A 23022-nucleotide genomic window follows, 5' to 3' on the forward strand; every position below is an offset into this window, starting at 1 on the left:
TCATGTAAGATACGAAATTGTTATACACACCTGTAGCACACACCAATATAAAAAAAAAAAATTTATTATTTGTGACACACACACTTGACACACAAATGCATACACATATTCATTATGATTATGGATGAATATTTTTTTTTGCACTTCTATAATAAGAATAGAAGGGGGAATATACACCTCTAACAACCTTCCTTCCACCCTACCACCCGTAACAACCTTCCTTCCACCAACCACCACCCTAACAACCTTCCTTCCACCCATACCACCACCCTAACAACCTTACCTTCCACCCATACCACCACCCTAACAACCTTACCTTCCACCACACCACCTAACAACCCACCTACCAGCACCCTAACAACCATCCTTCCTTACCTCTTTTTTTTTTTTAGGTGAGTGCTTTAAGCACATATGATTCGTCAGATGATAGCGATTCAAGCAGTGAAGGATCATCAACAACAAGTGGTAAATCTAGTATAAGAACAGCGTTGCAAAGTCCATTTTATAATGAAAACAGTAATAACGACCCCTTTAAAAGCACTTCTCTTGGTTCAAATGGAACATCTAAAAAAGCAAATTCAAATTCCGCTTCAAGATTCGACTCAGAATTTGATTCAAATTTTGATTTAGGTGTAGATTTAACACATTTACCACATGGAAGAAAGAGTAAAAATAACAAATGTATTAAGGACAAAAATACTATCACCTTAAAGGACAAATGTCGAAGGTTGTATAAAAAATGTAAATATGGCAAACTTAAGCATAGAATTTTATTATTGCTTATAGTAGGCATATTAGCTTCTTGTGTAATAATCCTGTTCGATACAGTCTTAAACGCAGAAGGTCTTACTAGTGCCCTAATGAGACTTGTAGAAGGGCAGAATTACATGAATCCCTACATTCCTATAACGGCAGATACTTACCTTTGGGCACCCATAATTGTTGGAGTGCTGACACTTATTGCAATAGGTGCTTTACTTGGATTCTACTATTGTAGAGCCCGAAAAAAATATATCCAGCGTTCCAAATACAAAAGACACAAATTATAAGTTATAAGTTGTGTGTAATTGTTGTTGTGTTGTTGTGGTTGTTTGTTTGTTGTTGTTGTAGTACTAGTTGTTGTTGTTACAAGGATTGTTGTGTGTAATTGTTTGTTGTTGTTGTTGCTATACAAGGATTGTTGGAGTAGTTGTTGTAGTAATTGTTGTTGTGGTTGTTGTACAAAGATTGTTGTAGTAGATGTTTGTTGTTGTTATACAAGGATTGTTGTAGTAGTTGTTGTTGTGTTTGTTGTGTTTGCTGTTGTTACACAAGGATTGTTGTGTGTAATTGTTGTTGTTGTGTACAAGGATTGTTGTAGTTGCTTGTTTATTGTTATACAAGTTGTAAATACAGCGATGTTTTTCATTTTTTTTTTTTCTTTTTTCCTTCTTTAAAAAAAAAAAACTTATTTTAAATATGTTCATTAATTAAAAAAAATACTCATTTCTAAATAATATATGTTATTTTAAAATTAAGAAAAATAAAGTGGAGTTTGCACACACACTTCTTAAGAGGTGGTGCACACACATACATACATACTGTTTAATGTGAAGACTACATTATAAAGGAAGGAGACCACTTCCCTTCCCCTTTCCCTTCCCCTTTCCCTTCCCCTTTCCCTTCCCCTTTCCCTTCCCCCTTCCTCTAAAAAATAAAGGAAAAGAAATGGAACAAAAAAAGGGGGAGGGGAAAGGATAAGCTAACGCTTAACGTATAGTATGCTCTTAAGAGAAGGTTAGGAAGAAAGGAAAGAAAAGGAATAAGAAGGAAAGAAGGAATAAGAAGGAATGAAAATAAGGGGGGGAACATTAATACATATAAAGGGTAATCTATATTGGAAAGGAGTAGATAAGGTTAACTCAGATGTTATAAGTTGTATTTCGTATAACTGCACTATGTGCAGTATGTTTATAAGATTGGTGTGTGTGTGTGTGGGTGGGGAATTATTATAATGAAACAACTGTGAGTAGGAAGGAAAAAGAAGGGAATCTAAGGAAAGAAGGAAGAGGGAAAAATTGTGTTTGTTTTTTTTTTTTTTTTTGGTATATATGTACATGTGAACTGTGCAAAGTGCATACATAAAACAAAATTTTTTCCTAACACAATTCTAAATAGTACAAAAAAAATGGAGTAAAAACATCGTAGACTAAAATTTTCACTTTAGAAAAGAGAGGAATTTTCACTCAGAGGAGGAAGGAAGGAAAGGAATGGTCTAAGGAGGAGGAAGAGAAAAAAAAAAAAAATTTTGCACCCTCCCAACCTACTGTTATCTTAATTATATGCATGTGCACATAATCATAATAAATTTTCGATACATATATATATGCAATATAATATCGTTGCTTTTAAAAATTTAAACAACATATATACTATTAGGAAAATATAAATCCACGTATTCACAATTATTGAACAGGCAAATTTTTTGCACATACACTCTTTTATCCTCTTATAATAAATGCATAAATATATATAAACAACCCTTCTTAAAGTAGAAAATATATACCAAAGAAGAAATATATATATATGTGTAAATATAAAATATGGCTGAGGTAATATGCTTTTTTTCCTTATTCAAAGGGGGAAAAGGGGGCCATTTGAATAATGTGTGTCCACATATATAAGTAGCATATATACATACATATATATAAAATACATATATATATATATATATATGTATTTTATATATATGTATGTATATATGTGTATATCAGTATATGTATATATATATATATTCCACTTCCCTTGTTATCCATATCTATAGAGACTGTATACACAGAGTTTACCTTCGGAAACCACATTCTATAAGCAATTCAAAGAAACTTCACAAACCTGCAGTGATCCAATCGCAGATAGTATAAAGACGATTCTGAGTAAACCTAACAAAGAGGATGTATCTGCTGATCAAATTAAGAGGGCGGTATGCCATGTCTGCGGAATGTATAATGGCAGAGAAAGCTCACCCTTCAGTGATCCTTGCTATTTTCTATACTTCTGGCTAGGGGATATGATACCTGTGAGTGTAGGGAATGATGTCCAGTTTCCGAGCCAAGTTAATATTCTGTGCACAGCTATAGAGGGTGAGTACAAAACAAAGGGATGTAAACTTATTTGCACCGAGAATCTTGACAGGAAAACTTTCCATCATAGAAAAACCATATTTGAATATTACTACGATTATAAGTCCGTGGAAAAGGATTTAAAAGAAGGTGAGCCCAATTGTAATGACAGTTGGTCCTCCTATCGGAATGCAGTTCTTACCGCCTGTAAGGCTGTAAATGTCAAGTGCCCAGAAGGGGCGGATACAGGTGCTTCTGCTGATCCCTATTGTAAACATTTTAAAGACAAATACAAGTTTTATTGTGGTACAGCACAAGCATTAGACTCGTACTGTACAACAAAATCTCAATTAGAATCACTAAAATCAGATCACCATCTCGCAACCTCAGCAAAAGAATCCACACAATCCAAATTAAACGAAGCCGAAAGTAAAGCGAATGCTGCTTCTTCTCTCTCTTCTGCTTTTGGTACCTTAGCAGCAATAGAATTACCTGCATTGGCATACTTCTTATATAAGGTATGAACTACAACAATAGTTGTGAAATATAAATAATAATATTTTCCCCTCCTTCCTCCTTAGACCACCTCCTTTCTTTCATCATTAGACCCTCCTTTCCTTCCTTCCTTAGACCCTTTCTTTCCCTCCATTTAACGCTTCCTTTTTTTTCAGTATAAACCATGGTCGTCCTTGTTTGGTAACCATACTGGAGGAGGAAGCAGAAACGCAAGAAAAAGAAGATCTAACATCCAGCGCAACTTGGACGACTTAACAGAAGACACTTCAACAATAGGTTACACAGAAAGTTCGGAAACAAGTTCCACGTTTCATCCCACCACAGTACGTTCTCCTGCTGCGCACACAATACAGACGATCAGAGAAGGAGAAGGAAGGGCATCCGCTAGAAGAACAAATAGTAATACACTCGGCCGCCAGAATGTAGGTTATGGTCGCATGTAAGACCTGGAAGGGGAAAGGGAAGGGGAAGGGGAAGGGGGAATGTTCCCCTTTCCTCCCTTCCCATCCCCTTCCTTTCGGATGAAGGAAGGGACAAACATAAATAAGTGAGCATAGTTCATACAATGTAAGAAGCAAAAATGACCATTTTTCCATTCCTTTTCTTTCCTTCCTTTTTTCTTTTTTTTTTTATTCCTTTTCTTCATATTTCATTCCTCTTTTCCCTTCCTTTTATTTGTATGTTTGAATAAGCACCTAAGGGAAAAACGTACTCCGAATGCGGATGCGGAAAAAGGAAAAAAAAAAAAAAAGAAAAAGTTGCTGACATTCTTTAAAGAAATATTCTTGTATTTCAAAAAAACTAAAAAAAAATTTATCAAGTTAAAAAATTTTATAACAGAATGAATAAGCATTTTTTTTAAACTGCAATAAAAAAAAATTTTTACCAAACAAATCAAAATAAAGTGAAAAAATTTCTTTTTTTACCCGGCTTATATTAATTACACATGAACGTGTAAACAATTTAATACACAAAACAAAAAAAAAAAAAAAAAAAAAAATATATTTACTACACCCTAAAACCCGGAATCCGAACTCGGAACATCTTCCTCAGGAACAAAGTCTTCCTTTGGAACACCTTCCTTAGGAAAAAAGTCTTCCTCCCTAAACCTGGAATCGGAACATGGAACCTGTTCCTTAGGAACTTCTTCCCTAGGAACAAAGTCTTTCTCCCTAAACCCGGAATCTGAACTTGGAACACTTTCCTTAGGAACATCAACCATAGAAAATTGTTCCTCAGGAACACTTTCCTTAGGAATATTTTCTTCTTTTATAAATTTGCTTCCCATGAATTCTTGAACCAAAATTTCAAAAAAGTCTTCCTGAACCAGTTTGGTGTCCCCTTTTTGACATTCCTCTAAGACTTCTAAATGAATATCAATAATCATGCGGCGACGTACACCAGCACGACGACCAGCAGGGCTACGACCAACACCCCGTTTTTTCCTCCTTTTCTTAGGAGTAGAACGAGGTTTGTGTTCATTTACAATGTAATATTCACGTGGACCACCATCCTGGTCCACATGATCAAGAAGTTGTCCTTCCACAGTTGGATCACGTACTCGATAAGCTCTTCTGTAACGTTTTCTGCTCTTACCAATAAAGGCAAAATACTACAAAAAATAAAAAAAAACAAAAAAGAAAGAGAATGTTTCTTTAATAGGGGTGAAATGTTTTATTCACGCAACAGTAATTACTACTCCAAAACCTAAAATGCGAAATGCTACACACATACACCCTAAAGTGTCAAATCCTACACACATACACCCCTTAAATGCGAAATCCTACACAGCCCTCACTAATTTATTTACTTTTATTTTATTTTATTTTTTTTTTCTTTTCCTTTGCTCTTTTCTTTTTTCTTCCTTCTTTTTTTCTTCTCTTACCTTCCAAAGGAGATAACTTATGACAGAAAAGCCCATTAGGACAGGAATGGTAGGAAGGTATGGGGTAAGAAGATCGAAAGGGATAACCCTCTTTTCCTCCCTTACGTTCCTTCCACCCCACCCAGACAGGGGGGATGGTAAAACGCCTCCTCTTGATCCTGATGGGAATGATGTTGTTCTTGTTGTTACTATTGATGATGATGGTGTTGTTATTGTTGTTCCTTCAGGTGTTGTTTGTACAGTTCCCTTTGTGCTTTGTGTATCGTTCCTAGTTGTTCCAGGAGCACCTTGGGCAGGAACTTTAGGTAACTTAGGACCACCCCCTCCGAATGCATGGGAAGGATCATTATCATCGATATCAAAATTGAAAGTGAAAATTCCACTAAATGGGTCCAATAGGGAATTATAATCCTTTTGCCCACCACTACCACCAGCAGTGGCAGGACCAGGACCTGGGGCACGAAGTTCAGCAGCACTAGAGGAGGAACTACTACTACTGCTAGAAGAGGAAGAATTACTATTGGAGGTAGAGGGATCCGCAACGGGGTCTTTAGTAATGGTACTACCTGAAGGAGTAGCAGTAGTTTTAGCTACTTCAGTACCTGCGACACCCATCGGACCAGTGTCCTTAGTCGCTTCCTGGTCCTCATTAGGAGGAGGAGCGGACGATTCTGCTGAAATATTATTAGAATCATTAGAGCAAGAATCAAGTAAATCAAGATCTATATCATCACCATCACCCTGTATTTCCTTAATTGCACAATTTACAGCAGTAGACTTACCTCCTTCCTTTGGTGCAGGTGCGGACTTTGCTGGTTCTGATACTGCTGCTCCTGGTGTACTTTGTTCCGAGGGTGGTGTATTGTTCCCTTGTATGACTTTCTTTAAATCGTCCAACTCTGCCTTCTTCTCCTTCTTGGCTTTATCAAATTCGCTCTGCCATGTTTTTAATTTTTCATCCGTTGTTCCTTTCCCTTTGGAACGGTCCGATCTCCCTGGAAGTTGTACAGTAAATTGTCCCTTCTCCATTCTACAAACACCATATTTATGGTTGTGCCCAAAACACCCTTTCTGTGCTTTTTCTTTCATCCATTTTATAATTTTACTCAGTATGTGCATATTATTCCTATACATGTCACTCATAGATCCATATACACATTCTGCATATTCCTCTAGCTGAGGAAAATTAGTTTTCCAAGTTCTGACTCCATCAAAAATAGGCTTAATAATTTCCGTGGGTACACAGTAATCGTCTAGGCTCAATAACCATATATTCAATAGATCACATTTCCTTACACATGGTTTCTTTTTTCCATTAACGTTTGGCTTACTTTCACATTCATATTTATTTTTCCCTATGTACAACAAATTCTTCACGAGGTCTTGGCAAAACTCCTTATGTCCTTTCTTTGAGAAAATTTTTTGGTCCTCCCCATCATCACAAAAAGCTGATAGTGCTGCATACTCTGCATAATCATATTTCCCACTATCAACAATTGGATTATTAAAAAATTCTGTAAACTCCTCTTCCCACATTTCTACAAATTAAAATTTAAAGGCAACATGAATATCAACATGAACATGGATACAAATGCAACTTTATTATTTATTCATTATGCCATGTAAACCCTAAACCCCTGAAGACGTTACATTATATAGTTCAAATATATATATGTGTGCCATGTAAGTCTACATTAAAAAAAAAGAATTTATCCTATACCTAGTTCCTCCTCCGAAACACCTGGGATGGTTATTCCAGAACAACCGGAACCAGTGGATGAGCCCGGCGGTAAGGATTTCGTTACCTTAGTCGGTACCCTTGTTCCTCCTTTCTTTATCTGTATTTCTTCCTCTAATCGTTCCTTCAACTTCTTCACTATATCACCGCTACCTTTATTCTTACTTATTTCTCCCATAATCACATTCGCCCTTACATTCGATAGGTATTTCTCATTCTTAAGTAATTCTTCTAAGTCACTTATTTCTTTCATTGTCCATCCTTCTTCTCCCTTCGGAACTGTTCCTCTTCCCCTTTGTACTTTACTTGCTGCCCCCCCTTGGCACCATTGTCCATGCCTCTCCAAATTTACTTTATCTGCAATAGTAGGTTCTTTTTCTTTAATCCATCCTTCTATAGTTCCCCCGAATAATTCTAACCCTACTTTCAGAATATCCAAATCTAACCACGAACATTTCCTGCAGTTATTATTCATTTTTGCTTTCTCTTTTATGGTTTTCACCATCCTGGATGCATATTCTATGTAGTCCTTAAACCAACAATATTTCTCTAATAATTTGTACATAATCACTGTTCCTATAATACACCTCATGAATGATTGTTCTCCTTTTAATTTTTCCTCTATCCACTCATTCCCCCCCTTCGGTTTCAATCCATCCATATACAGGAATATTTTAACCAGTGCCTTGCATATAGGTTTCTGCTGCGGAATAATTTTGAACACCCCGGAATCATCTTTAGCACACAATCCTTGTATTTGCCTATTTTCCGTCTTCCCTATTTCCTGCAGTACTTCATCATATATTGTTCTTATACTTGTCCACAGTTTATTCTGAGAATTTAAAGAAAGAAAAATGATTATTCACACTAAAACACACCCCTTTTTACTACTTATGCGTTTAATTAAAACGTGCAAACTTTATTTCTCCCATATTCGACTTATTGTTCTATTCAAAATGGAAAATATTACGAATTCTATTCCATTATTCCCTTCTGCTTCCTTCAACCAACCTTCTAATATATTGGCAAACTGTTCTTCTGGCGTGGTGACGGTCTTCCCTACTGTTGGTAAATGTAGTTGATGTGGTTGTGGTGGCTTTGGACATGGATCTTTTGGTCCGGCGCTTTCTATTATTTTCATAACTTTCGTATTCCCTTTTATAGCTTGTTGAATAATGTCTAACATACTCTTTCCTTTTATTAGCATAAGTTCCAATTGTCTATACGTACACTCTTCGCAAGCAGCACCTGCACTAAAACTTCCACTTATATTCTTCATTACAGCGATTGCATTGCTTATAACGTTATTTGCAGCCTTACAATGCGCATTCCAGTATTCATCAATCCATGCATTCATTACTGTACATTTAACATAATGCTCCATTTCTTCGTTCGCATTCCCCTTTCTACATTGACTTGCACTTTTTGCTTTCATGTTATATAAATTTTTCACAATGAACGTGCACACGTCCAACTCTTCCGACGTCATTTTCTTCCCTCCTTCCCCATTCATTCCTTCGCATAGTTCTTTACTAAGATCTTCACTTTCTTTGTTCACCATTTCCTTCAGCATTTCTTTAATCCATTTTGCTATTTCACTCATTAATTGTGTCTACAAATTAAAACAATGTATTTGTACATATGCCCCCTAAATTACATATTCATTAATAATAGCCTAAAATGATATATTTCGAAAAAATGATGTATTCATACTTCATATATAGTTTATATTACACTACTATACCTTCTTGGCGTTTTCATTCGTCCCCTTAGATTGATTCCCTTCCAACCACCTCCTCATCAATGCTTGAAAGTCCTTATCGTCCTGCATTTTTACCACTATTCACAATGGAAAATCAAAATCGTTTATTTATCAACAAAACAATAATACATCATTGAGTATTATGTGTACAGAATGTACATTCATCCTTTCTTCTACATCCATATTATCATTCTTCTAGGACTGACTGACGTGCTCACTTCCAGGATGTAGTATATGTGGGGAATTTTTTACTTTTTCATTCCTTCAATATTCATATTAACATTCTACAACTGATTGATTCTTTCCTTCCAGGAAATAGTATGTGCGGAATTTTTTTTATCATTCATTTTTTTTACTACTTTTCGTCACTTTTTTTTTCGCTTCTTTTATTCATTCTTTAGAATGAACATTATACATATCGTATGTATTCCTTTCCGTTGTCATGTATCACATTATTCTATTCCTTATAAGACATTATTCATTCCTCTTTTTTTTTTATTCTGTTCTATACAACTTTTTCACTTAAGCTTAACACAATGCTTTTTTTTCTCCGTGGAAAAAGGTGCCCTCCAACATGAATGTGCTACCAAATTAACTTTAAAAAATTTTTCTCACAAAAAAAAGTTGCTACAACAAATTATTGTCAAAAAAAAATATATTGCCCACCATCGAATTTATTAAATATTCTATTCATAAGGAGGTGTTGTCATTAGCACATAGGCAATAAATAAATCACAGAGAAAAAAAATAAAGTGCGTAAGGAACTGTGGAGAACAAATGTCGTAATGGAATTCTCTCCCGCAATATGGGAAAAAATTTCACCTGTAATATGGGAACAATTTTTTTTTTTTTTGCTCAATATGTGAATTTTTATGTGTATGTATATGTATAACACCGCTATTGAGGATATACTCTCTCCCATATACCTTAAATTTTTTATTTTTTTGCAGAATAAATATAAAAATAAAAAAATAAAAAAAAGGATAAAATTGCAAAATTTCCTATCCTATTATTTCCCCAGTATTTATTCACATATGTTGCATATACCTTATTTTGTTCGACATAGGTTATTCCCCCAAAAGGGTGAATCTCCTCCTCTTTTTTACTTTCCCTTCCATCTCATTTAATATTTCCCCATTCAATTTTTTCCATTTATGCATAATTTAAGAAGGAATGCTCTCAAAATAAATAATTACCGTACATAAGAAGAACTGTCAGCAAATTAGGCCAGAAAGGAATTATTCCTGGTAAAATTTCTTAAGAAAAAGTTGTAAATAATAAAATTCACTTAACAATGAAGTTGCTAAAATGAATAATTATGAGTAAAAATTTGCACGCACACAATCGTCATAATACTGTGGAAGTGCTACAAATATTTTTTTCCTTCGCATTGAACGCATGCATTTAGGAGATCTGTGGCCCTTACATATAGTGGACGATTCGCCTGTCCACCCCAATCTTCCTCCCTAACAGTTCCTAAATTCGTAGTGCTATATGTGCTTAATGAAAGTGCATTGACGCCTCTACTCATCTTTTTTTTTTTTCCAACTGGAAATTTATACAAACTGATGGGAAAAACTATACTATCCCTTATTCTTTATATATACCTATTCATTGTGCAACTCCCGCGAATCTACAACTTCCATGGGTCTACCACTTTTATATGGACTAGTTTTCATAAATATATAGAGGGGGGTAAGGATAATAATCCTAATACGTGTGTAAACCTACCTTTAGTATTGTCATATCGAATGGATGGCGGAGAATACGGGGTCCCTAATAGTGTTCTGGGTTCAGGGTTGATGAACTATATGAATTAGCTAATATAATTCTCTAAGTATGTAACGAATATTTTATATATACTGGATCGGAACGCAAAAAAAAAACTACATGTACTGTAAGAAGAGTGTGTATAGCCTCATATTATACGGTACGAATTTATCCAAAGTTTCTTTATACACGTAAGGGGCATGGTACGGGTGTAGGAGAACATTACATACACTGCGCATATCAATAAATAATAGGAAGAGAAAGTGCGTGGGACGCTACCATCCCTGGGACAACGATGAAAGGGAACTGATAAAAATTCTTACCGTGTGCAAATGAACTGGTTTATGCTGATTATTTATCGGGTAATAGGTTATAGTGTTAATTCCTGTCATAGGACCTGCAGGTACTTTTCCCCATGCACAATCATGTCATCCGTCATGATTCCCGGTATTTTACATAAGGGGCGGATTTTGTCGTTATACATGAATAGCATAACCTTATGAATAAATTAGACATTAGGCCTACACAGGACAAGTAATACCCGTGTTTCATGTATGACCTGTACATATATAAGTGTAAATTCTGCAGGGAAAAGTACTTTATAATAAATTAGAATATAACAATTGTAAAAAAAAAAAAGGGAGTCCAGGTGCAGTACGCAGCCAACATCTATACAGTATGTGAATATGGCACATAATCTATATGGAGTTAACAGCGAATTTCTTGCTCCCCCACTACCGGCCTTTTCCCAATCATATATATATATTTCCTATAATGCAAATACATTATATGCACTTTCCCCCATAAAAAATAATAAAAAAATGTACTTTAGAAAATATTGTGGAATTATGAATTTCCTCCATTTGTGATGTGTAAACATATATTATAATAAATACCTGTAAGGATAATAATAATGAGGATGCACAGGGATGATGATGATAAGAGTGATCGTCATCACAATGATTACAATAAGCACATTCCACGATAGGGGGCGGGTGATACTTGCACATATATATATAAACATTCTTCCAAATGTATGTACCATATATATGTATATAGAGTCAAATATTTGCTGCAGAAGAAATATTACCGCACAAAGAACAAGGGAGGGAGGAAATTTCCTGACATTTTATACCTAATTTTTTCAGCCTTTTTGAACCTTATTAACCTTTAAAGCGAAAATGGAAGAGGGGACGATATACTGAACAGTGAAGTGTAATATGGAATAGAGGGGCATGATGCATGAATACGTGAAGTATGAAGTTAATTGGAGGAGAAATGCATATATCTCAAATAATATAACATACGTTCTATAGAAATAAACTATAGTATACTTATAAGAAGAAAGAGGGAGCGGGCTAAATATTATGACTGAACATTTAGGAAACAGATGGGGTAGCGTGTACTGCAAAAAAAAAAAAAATGGTTATTGTGAAGGTAAGCACGCCCTTTTTTCATTTACAACTAATGCAACTTTCTCTATATTATGTCACTTCTTCGTTTATTCTATAGAGGTGCACCCTCCTTATTACATATACATAAACAAAGGAATGCACATGCATAAAGTAGGAACAATGGAATTCCACATATATGAACCGTGCACTACATATATATTAATAATTTTTAATAATCTATTTGTAACAAATAAAATATAAATTAATATATACCTATTAAAAATTCTTCGTTGAAAAAAAAAAAAAAAAAAAGAACAGAAGGAAGGCGGACTTACTCCCTACTTTTTCTTGAAGTGCTTTTTTTTCTCTCTTTTTTTGAACTGTTTTATATTCACCTTCCCATTCAAAATTTGAAGCAACAAAATACAAAAAAAATAAAAAAATACAAGAACAAAAAATTTTTTTTTTAAGAGTGAACACATGCCAACATACATATGCACATATACAACGCAACGTTGTACACCTGAAGGAACGGAAAAAAAATTCAACCATTCCATTCCTTCCACACTAATACCTTCCTAACAACATGCAACGTGCAAAAAATCCAACCCACCTTTTTTTTTTTTTTTTTTTTTTTTTGCAAACTGTTTTATATTCACCACTGTTGTATCTGAACCCTAAACCTAAAGAAACAACGAAACAACAATACCAGAAGAAGAAAAAAAAAAATACCAAAAAGAAAAAAATTTATTTTTTTGAGCACGCAAGCATGCACACAACGGAATACAACGCTATGCATCTATACATCTATATATATATACACCTATATATATACATATATATATATAATTTCATAATGCTCAAAATATGTAGGTAAGTTGCTCCTATTGTAACGTTAGAAAAGTGCGTTGTCGAAAAGTGGCATACCACATCTTTTTTCATAAAGAGGGAGAAAGAGAGGAATGTTGATTATTTGAACTTAAAAATTTTAGAGAAACATAAAATATAATAAAATCAAATTCTTCGCAGCTTGCTTCAAATTATTACATAACTTCTATATATATATTTTATTGTACGTTGTAATGTTAAATTTTTTTATTTAAAAAATATATTTATGTAGACATTCATCATTAGAAACATTCAATCATATGCGCACGCACACAGTGCAACATACAATTGATTGAATTTAACACATTCCGTAATACTAAAAATAAAAGAATGAAGTAGGAGTAAACACATAATCTATATAAATACGCAAAAAGGAAGCAAAACAAAAAATATATCACCCCCGCTTTTTAAACATTCTTTTTTTACATTAAAAAAAAAGAAGCACTAAAAAAGGGATCTAACAAAATGATGGCACCCCTTTCGAGAATTTTAATATTAACTTTCATTTTAATCTGTTGGGCACAACATGAGCACTATCACCATGTAGGATGATGATAAGAACTGTTACACACCTATATAAAAAAAATATATTTGTGCCGCACACACACACAGATTCTAGCTGTGATTGAAAGAATGTTTGTTTTGCTCAATTTCTGCACGAACATTAGAAAGAGAAAGGAAAAAAAAATTCCTTTTTTCTCTACTTTTCTGCTGAGTGAAGGGGGGTTCAGAAGGGGCTTAGAAGGAAGGGTTCTAAGGAAGGGGGGAAGGGGAAAGGAAAACCTTCCCTTCCCCTCGCCTTTCCCCCTTTCATTTTGTATAATAATACTTATATGTCTGTTATGAAAATTTAGAACTCACACCTTCGTACATCCTTTTTTTTATTTTTAGGTGAGTGCAATGGGCGCCCAGCTCGGTGCAGGAGCTAAGGAGAAAAGTAACACCCCTGGTATGGGTGTAAAAACACTACTAACACAAAAAGGTGATGCAAAGCAGCAGCACAAACCAAATACACCACCTAAACAGAACAAAGCTCAGAACAAAGCACAGAACAAAGCACCAAATACAACTGTACCAACTAATGTCCAGTGTAAAGGAGGAATGGGGAATAAATGCAAAATGTTTTTTCATGAAATGATGCAATCCAACTTAATGAAGAAACCTTCCTTACCATTCATTTTGGGTATTTTATTTTTGTACCCTATTGTCTGGACAGTAGTAGATTCCCTTACCACTTCATCCATTATGCTGGCAGTTTCCACCAGCTACTCTTGGGCACAGATTCCTTGTAAGATTGCACTACAACTTCTCGTAGCAGTTCTACTGTTATCCATGGTATTAGGGTTCTATTGTTTTAAAAAAAAAAGAAAAAGAAGAAGGAGAACAACAACAACAAATTCTGCCCCAAAGAAAAAAAAATGAAAAAATCAAACCGTTGTTAAGAGTAAAGCACAACCTACCACCAACTACCCACTACTATATTCATAATGAATATATATTCACATATATACATATATATGTCTACATATATGTACTTATATATATATGTACATATGCATATATATATGTGTGTGAATATTTGTACACACTCAAATCCTAAATTCTAATTATAATGAATGGAATGCATGGTATGTCTACGAATGAACGAATGGATTAGACGAATGGAATGAACGAATGGATATATTAAATTAGTGAATTAATGATATGTGTTGTGTGATTCTACACATATAAATTGCCAATGTAGAAATAATGTGGTTCTACATATGCAAATTTCTCATATATATATAAAATTTTTTTCATATATATGTGTTTCGGGGGAAAAAAAAATAATTACTTTGTATTTTAGGAAGTATGGTGAATATAACATATATATATCATATATATATATAGAATGTACATATATATATATGTATGTATGTAGAACTCATATTTTTATGTCCTTCCCCCGAACACCCCATTTTTTTTTTTTTTTCCTTTAGTATAAAGCACTTTTCTTTAATATGAATAACCATTCTGGGGGAGGGAGAAATAAAAAAGAAGGGAAGGTTGTTATTATTGGAAGCTTATGGGAAAGAGGTGTATGGCAAGATACTGTTGCAGGAATACATATATTTCATTATTAATAATGTATGCAGTTCTTTATGTTATATATATAATTAATGTACTTTGTGAGTTGAGCTATCCTATTTAGTATGAATACGTGTGCACAATAAAGAGAGGGGAGGAGTAGAATGTATGCTCTCTATGCACACGCATATATGAACAGTGTACTACACATATATGTACTATATTATATATGGTAAAAAAATATTTTATTAATTCTCATATCACAAAAATAAAACATGAATTAATAAATGTATCATAATATTTTTGTTCAAAGGGAGGAAATATTATGTTCTTATGTAAGCAATAACTTTGTGAGGGAAATAATTGTATAGTGTTCCAAATAATCACATAAGGTTAAATAGTACGGAATGTAGGGGGTGTATGAGGAATAAACACTTCTCTTCCTTCCTTATTCTATTACTTCAGCACATTTGCTTTACTTCTGCATGAACTATATGCATGAGTATTTGATATATATGTACATAGTATACTACGGTGTTACTTTGAAAATTAAGCAGTGTGTACTAATTAAGGGAAGTGAAAAATTCCATATACTTACAATCATAAAAGAAGCAAAATTTTTATATACTTCGTTTCGCTATATTAAATGTATAAATAAAAAAAAAATTTCAATATATAAATCCATATACACATAAGAAAATATACATATATACAACAACGAACAACAACATGACCAAATCATTGCAGGTTAGTCCCTTCCTTAGATCCTCATTACTTCCCTTACTCCTTAGATCTCCTTTCCTTCTCTTCTATTCCAATATAAATAATTATATATTTTATATACAATATTTTATGCATAGTACATTGAATTCGGAAGAAATATGTACTTAGGAATACAACTATTTATATACTCCACTCTTTCTTGCCAACAACTATATATGTGCAGGAACAACTTTCGAAGCAAGTACATTCGGGGGTCTATTTTTATAACCTATTTGATGTGGACAGGGAAGGGTGTGCAGATAGCGACCTGCAAAATATAGAGAATCTCCGGAGATCGCATAATAATATAGGAGACCATATTAACAAAATTAAGACGGCCTTTTGCTATGTGAACAAAATGTATAATTGGGAGAACAACTTATTTGGTAGTGTTCGCTGTCATTTTCTGTACTATTGGATTGGGGAAAAATTATCTAAGAGTCTTACAGGTCATGATTTCAGTGGCCCCTTAAACATGATTTGTTCAATAGTGAAGGATGCATATAACGGAAAGCATCAATGTACACTTTTTTGCCCTGGCAACATCCCTTGGGACACTTTCAATGCAATGAAAAAAATATATGAATTCCTTTATGATTATAACACCATATATACTTTTACACGGCAACATAGAGCCAATTGTGAGGAAAAATATAAAAGTTACGTACAGGAAATTAATGCAGCATATGAAAAAGTAAAAACGCATTGTACGGGAAAGGGACGTGATGATTACTGCACAAATTATTGGACAGAGCACAAGAAACAGAGCATTCAAGAGAAATTAAAAGAATTACAGTGTCCTCCAAAACCTGAAGCGGAAGTTAGAGAACAGGACTGCACGGCATGTCCCCAAAGGAGGGAAGAAACGCAACCCCCTAACAACCTTCCTTCCACCACCACCACAGCCCTTTCTTCCATCTTTGGCACATTAGCAATGACCGCCTTTCCCTTCGTATTATATAAAGTAAGTAATAGTAGAAAAAAAAAAAGAATTAAATTATTAACAGTGTAACTAATATACACTCCTTAGACCCTTCCTTACCTCCTTAGATCATTCCTTTCCTCCTTAGAACATCCTTCCTTCCCCTTCCCCCTTTCTTCCTAAGGAAGATTTCCTTCGCCCCATCCTTCCTCTAAGGAAGGTTTTCTTCCCTTCTTAGACCCTTCCTTCCTCATATTTGTTTCCTTGCTTCCACTTCCTGATCTACTTTCCTTTCCTTTCCTTTCCTTTCCTTTCCTTTCCGTCCTTCCTTAGACCCTTTTCCTTCCTTTCTTCCTTCATTCCTTCCTTAAACCTTACTTCTTTCCACCAACCACCTAACAACCCACCTAACAACGTTGCTTTCACTGCCCTAACAACCTTTCTTTCCTTCCTTCCCTTCAGTATAAACCATGGTCTTCTTGGTTTAGTAACAATTCTTCTGGAGGAAGGAGCAACAGAAGAGGAAGAAGATCAACTGGACAGAACTTTGATGCTTCCACAGAAGACATCTTAACAGAATACACTACCGATAGTTATACAATAGGTGACTCCACAGAAAATTCCACACTACGTTCTCGTGCTGCTCACACAAGAGCGTCTACAAGAAAATCTACAGGGGAAAGAAGAAATAATAATGCGGGGGGTCGCGGGATGGTAGCTTATCAGAACATGTAAACGTAACACATCGTATGTAATATACCGTCGTTGTGTAACGCCTACAATGTAACCTGCATGGGGAAGGGATGGAAGGGCAATGTTCTTCCTTCCTTCCCGCCCTTCGGAGGAAGGAAAGAAGGGAACATAAATAACCGCGCACAGAATTCATACAATGTAAAGAAGCGAAAATGATCATTCTTCCTTTCCTTTCCTTCTAACACCCCCTACTTCCTTAGACCCCCCTCCTTCCATAGACCCTTCCCTCCTTAGACCATTCCTTCATTAGACCCTCCTTCTTTTTCCTTCTTTCCTTGCTTCCTTTCTTTTTCCTTCTTATTCCTTCTTTTCTTCTTTTCTTTTTTTCCGTTATTTGTATGTTTAAATAAGTGCATGAAGGTAAAGGAATACTCCCAACGCGGATGCGCAAAAAGGTCCTGATATTTTTGAAAAAATATTTTTATTTAAAAAAAAAGCGAAAAAAAAAAATTACACAAAGATAAAAACTTTTTTAACAAAAAAAAATTTAACATATTTTGGATCCTTCTATAAAGAAGAAATTATCCCAAACAAATCAAACTAAAGTGGGGAAGAAAATTTTTTCTTTTTCACATCCACTTATATTGCTTACACATGAACATGTAAACACTTTCGCACAAAACGCAAAACAAAAAAAGAAAAAAAATATATTTATTACACCCTAAAATCCGGAATCTGAACTTGGAACCTGTTCCTTAGAAACTTCTTCCTTAGGAACATATTCTGTAGGAACATCTTCCTTAGGAATAAAGTCTTCCTTTATGAATTCGCTTCCCATAAATTCTTGAACCAAAATTTCAAAAAAGTCATTCTTCGTCGAATGCAAGTTGCCCCTTTGACATTCGTCTAAGACTTCTAAATGAATATCAATAATCATGCGGCGACGTACACCACGACGACGACCAGCACGGCGACCAACATGCCGTTTTTTTCTCCTTTTTATAGGCGTTGAACGAGGTGTGCATTCCTTTACTAAATAATATTCATGTGGACCAGGTTGATCCACATAGTCCATAATCTGTTCTTCCAACGTTGGACCAGGTACTTGATGAGCTCTTAGGTAACGTTTTCTTCCCTTACCAAGCATTCCAAAGTACTGAACAAAAAAAAAAAAAAAAAAAAAGGGAAAAAATGTTTCTTTAATAGGGATCCGAAATGTTTGTACATCGAACAGCAATCAGTAATTACTACTTCACACCCTAAAATTGCGAAATCCTACTCATAAACCCCTAAAATTCGAACTCCTACATACACACACCTCTAAAATACGAAATCCTATACACAAACCCTAGAATGCGAAATCCAACACACAAACCCTAAATTGCAAAATCCTACACACACGCCCTGAAATTTGAAATCCTACATAAACCCTAAAATGCGAAATCCTACGCACACATCCTGCACTGATTCATTCACCATTATTTTTTTTCTTTCTGTTTTCTTATATTGGTATTTTTTTTCTTACCTTCCAGAGTAAATAACTCATAACAGTGATTCCGATTGTAGCAGGAGCAAGAGGGAAATAAGGGAGGAAGGGATCGATTCCTTTCTTGGCAGTAAGTTTGGAAGCAGCAGCAGCTTCTGAACCTGAAGTAGTGAGGGGAAAGGAAGAAAATGGAAGGGGTGGAAGTGTTTTTTTCATATAGTTCCGTGCCATAGTATGACCCTAAGGTGTTGTAGGTGCACCTTTTCCTGGGTGCAAGATGTTCCTCCGGAAGATTGTTAGGGTGGTGGTAGGTGGAAGGAAGGTTGTTAGGGGTGGAAGGGCAGAATGAAAGGAAGAAAGGAAGGGAATTAAGATGGAAGTATTCCCTTCCTTCCTCTCTTGGACACTCCTTCCTTCCATGGACCCTTTCCTTCCACCCCTAACAACCTTCCTTCCACCTATCACCACCCTAACAACTTTCCTACAAGACTGTTCTTTACTATATTTACTTTTTAGGATGATGTTGTAACCTTACCTGTGTCCTTCTGGTCAGGGGCGTCCTCCGACGATGGTGCTTCTGGATGTGGTTTCTCTGGTATAGGAACTGGTGGTTTCTTTTCTTCAACAGGAGCAGCCTCCTTCTGTGGTTCATCTTTTTTCCCTGGCTTTTCCGTTTCATATGATTCAGACACTTCCCCTTCTGCCTCTCCTTCCTCCTGTTCTTCATCTTCCTCTTGCTGCTGCAGATCGTCGTCTGCGTTAACTATATCCTCCACCTTGCTTATTTCTTCGAAAAGGTTATCAACTATAGTCTGCAATTCGGGAGGTATTGTTCCCATTTCCCTGTTTGGAAGTGCACTATCCTCGTCAACCTTCCTGCTTTTTTGATTACATGTAGTCTTGTGATCCATTGCCCGACCTATGCTTCTAGTGCCATGATTCAAAAACCATTTATTAATGTCACTGAGAATATATCTATTTTCGTCCGTTGAGTCCACTGAGAACTTACCTGTATATGTGCAATCCTCATGTTCCTTTGTGGAAAATGCCTTGTTTAAATGTGTTATTGCTGTGAAAGCATAGATAATATCATTCCTTGGCACCTTATATTTCCATATATATAATAATAACCACAAATTCAATAGATCACATGGTGCATTCTGCTTCATGTTCTCCACCTCCCAACCCCTCTTTTTGTACGTATATGTGCTACTGCTCTTTGTTACTTTCGCTAAATTCCTCATAAGAGCCTTACAAAAACATTTGTGAAGGCTCTGGTCCGTGACCTTGTAACCCTCCACGACGGTGTCGCAAACGGATGTGAAACCACTCACCTCATCCTCGACAATTAAGGACGTGTTGAATTCCTTCAATATATCATACACTTCGACCTTACCTATACCCTAAAAGTATGAATGAAAAAGCGGGACATGTGTACATATACATGTTCTACATATACTTATGCCTTACACCTACCACCTAACAACCTTTCCTTCCACCCTATCACCTAACAACCCACCTGCCACCCTACCACCCCTAACAAACTTCCTTCCTTCCACCGACCACCCCTAACAAACTTCCTTCCTTCCACCGACCACCCCTAACAATCATCCTTCTACCCGTAGCAACCCACCTAGAACCTAACAACCTTCTACTATTTTCTACTTGCTGTGGAATGCATATATTATTATTAAATACTACTTAAAATAAAAGAAAGAAGAAAGAATAACTGTGCTTACCCATCTGTTCTTAAAGAATTTTTCCACGTTCTGGTTCTCTGTCTCAACCATTTTCTCGTTTATTTTATTGTCTAATTCAGGGGTGGTGTGCCTGCAGGAATGGAAGTAAAAGATATGCAATTCATATGTTCCGAAAGAATGATGAAAATAATGAAAAAATATGTTGGTAATTTTTTTGTTCCTTTTTCATTCAAACAATCAGTATCGCCCTTATAATCAACCTTACAGTTAGTCGTACTTCTTGATTGGGATTTGGGTTTTGGGGTTGTAGATTGGGTCTTTTACTTGGTTATTTTTGCTTTTTAAATTTCTTCCTGTGTAATTTTTTTTATTCTATTTCATTCTCTCCCTTTAATCCTTCCTATTCCTGTATTCCCTTTAAAAAAAAAAAAAAAAGAAAGAAAACACTCACACGTTTCTGGTTTTTTTTTTTTTTTTTTTCTTTTTATTATCCCTTTTATTCTCCTTTTCTTTTTTCTTATCAGAAAGAAGACCTATTCATTCGTCCATACAATATGCTTTGCATTTCTTTCTAAACTGAAAAAAAAAAAAAAAGACTAAGCAACCCTTTTTCTCCTTTCCTATTGTTCTTTTCTTCCTTCCTTCCTTAAAAGAAGAATGTGAGCAACCTTCCTTTCACCCCTAACACACCCTTATTCTAATACCCCTAGGAACCTCCCGTCCACCTATCATCCCTAAGTGCACTATCGTGCAAACTTTCCTTTTTTCTTTCTTTTTTTTTTTTTTTTTTTTTCTCCTTAAAAGGAAGTGACCTTCCTTCTTTTAACGCCTAACACTATAACCTAGGTACAAGCATCTGCACACTTCCCCTAAAAACCTTCCTACCTTCAACCCTAACTATCCACCTAACACCCCCTAGGTGCACCCCCCCTGCACACTTCCGCCTAACTATACCTCTCCCCGAGATACTACCATAGGTGAAACTTCGTGCATCCTTCCTTCAAGAATCCTACCTCTAAGTTCACCCTTCTGCACACTTATTAACTTCCACCCCAACAATTTAATACCTGTTCCTTCCACCCCAACAATTTAATCCCTGTTCCTTCCACCCCAACAATTTAATCCCTGTTCCTTCCACCCCTAACACACAAATCTACACCCCTCTGCACACTACCCCCTAAACATACTTCCTCCAAACACACTACCATAGATGTACCTTCCTGCATACCTCCATCAACAAGTTCCTAATAGTGCACCTTCCTACACACTTATTAACCTGCACTCCCAAAAATTAACACCACCCTATTACCACCTCTAACACTCAAATCTACACTCCTCATCACAATTCTCCCAGTATACCTCCTTGCTCCTTAACAACATACTTTATAATACTGATGGCAACGTTCCTCTCTTTAAGCCGTCCTTCCACATATCACCCCTAAATGGGAGATCCTGTAGTGATCGTTCAACATTCCTCCTTCATTCAAATAACCCTACAAAGCTTCTCTCCATCCTCAAGCCTACACCCCTACGTGCACCATCGTGCACACGTCTTGCAGGATTTAGGGTTCAGGGTTTAGGGTTCAGGGTTTAGGGTTCAGGGTTTAGGGTTCAGGGTTTAGGGTTCAGGGTTTAGGGTAGGGTTCAGGGTTTAGGGTTTAGGGTTCAGGGTTTAGGGTTTAGGGTTCAGGGTTTAGGGTTTAGGGTTCAGGGTTTAGGGTTTAGGGTTCAGGGGGTTCAGGGTTTAGGGTTTTAGGGTTTAGGGTTCAGGGTTTAGGGTTTTAGGGGTTTAGGGTTTAGGGTTCAGGGTTTAGGGGGTTTAGGGTAGGGTTTAGGGTTTTAGGGTTCAGGGTTTAGGGGGTTTCAGGGTTTAGGGTTTAGGGTTTAGGGTTCAGGGTTTAGGGGTTTAGGGTTTAGGGTTTAGGGTTTTTAGGGTTTAGGGTTTTAGGGTTCAGGGTTTAGGGTTTAGGGTTTAGGGTTCAGGGTTTAGGGGTTTAGGGTTTAGGGTTTAGGGTTCAGGGTTTTAGGGTTTAGGGTTCAGGGTTTAGGGTTCAGGGTTTAGGGTTTAGGGTTCAGGGTTTAGGGTTTAGGGTTTTAGGGTTCAGGGTTTAGGGTTCAGGGTTTTAGGGTTTAGGGGTTCAGGGTTTAGGGTTTAGGGTTTTAGGGTTTAGGGTTCAGGGTTTAGGGGGGTTTAGGGTTCAGGGTTTAGGGGTTTTTAGGGTTTAGGGTTTAGGGTTTAGGGTTTTCAGGGTTTAGGGTTTAGGGTTTAGGGTTTAGGGTTTTAGGGTTATTAGGGTTTAGGGTTTAGGGTTTAGGGTTTAGGGTTTAGGGTTTAGGGGGT

The 23022-nt window shown here is 35.9% G+C and overlaps 1 protein-coding gene across 1 annotated transcript; it reads right to left on the bottom strand.

Annotated features, from left to right (window-relative positions):
- Positions 1-4629: 4629 nt before the first annotated feature.
- PCOAH_00037130 (SICA antigen) lies at positions 4630-21246 on the bottom strand (the record flags this gene model as incomplete). Its single annotated transcript, XM_020060504.1, has 15 exons — positions 4630-5226; positions 5500-5657; positions 5787-7037; positions 7220-8069; positions 8208-8849; positions 8982-9062; positions 10731-10775; positions 11093-11166; positions 16614-16689; positions 18244-18410; positions 18636-18651; positions 19021-19142; positions 19517-20384; positions 20721-20811; positions 21233-21246. The coding sequence occupies 15 exons, from the start codon at positions 21244-21246 to the stop codon at positions 4630-4632; spliced, it is 5052 nt and encodes a 1683-aa protein (XP_019915956.1).
- Positions 21247-23022: the final 1776 nt, after the last annotated feature.

Source organism: Plasmodium coatneyi, chromosome 11, assembly GCF_001680005.1.
Source record: "Plasmodium coatneyi strain Hackeri chromosome 11, complete sequence".
NCBI lineage: Eukaryota > Apicomplexa > Aconoidasida > Haemosporida > Plasmodiidae > Plasmodium > Plasmodium coatneyi.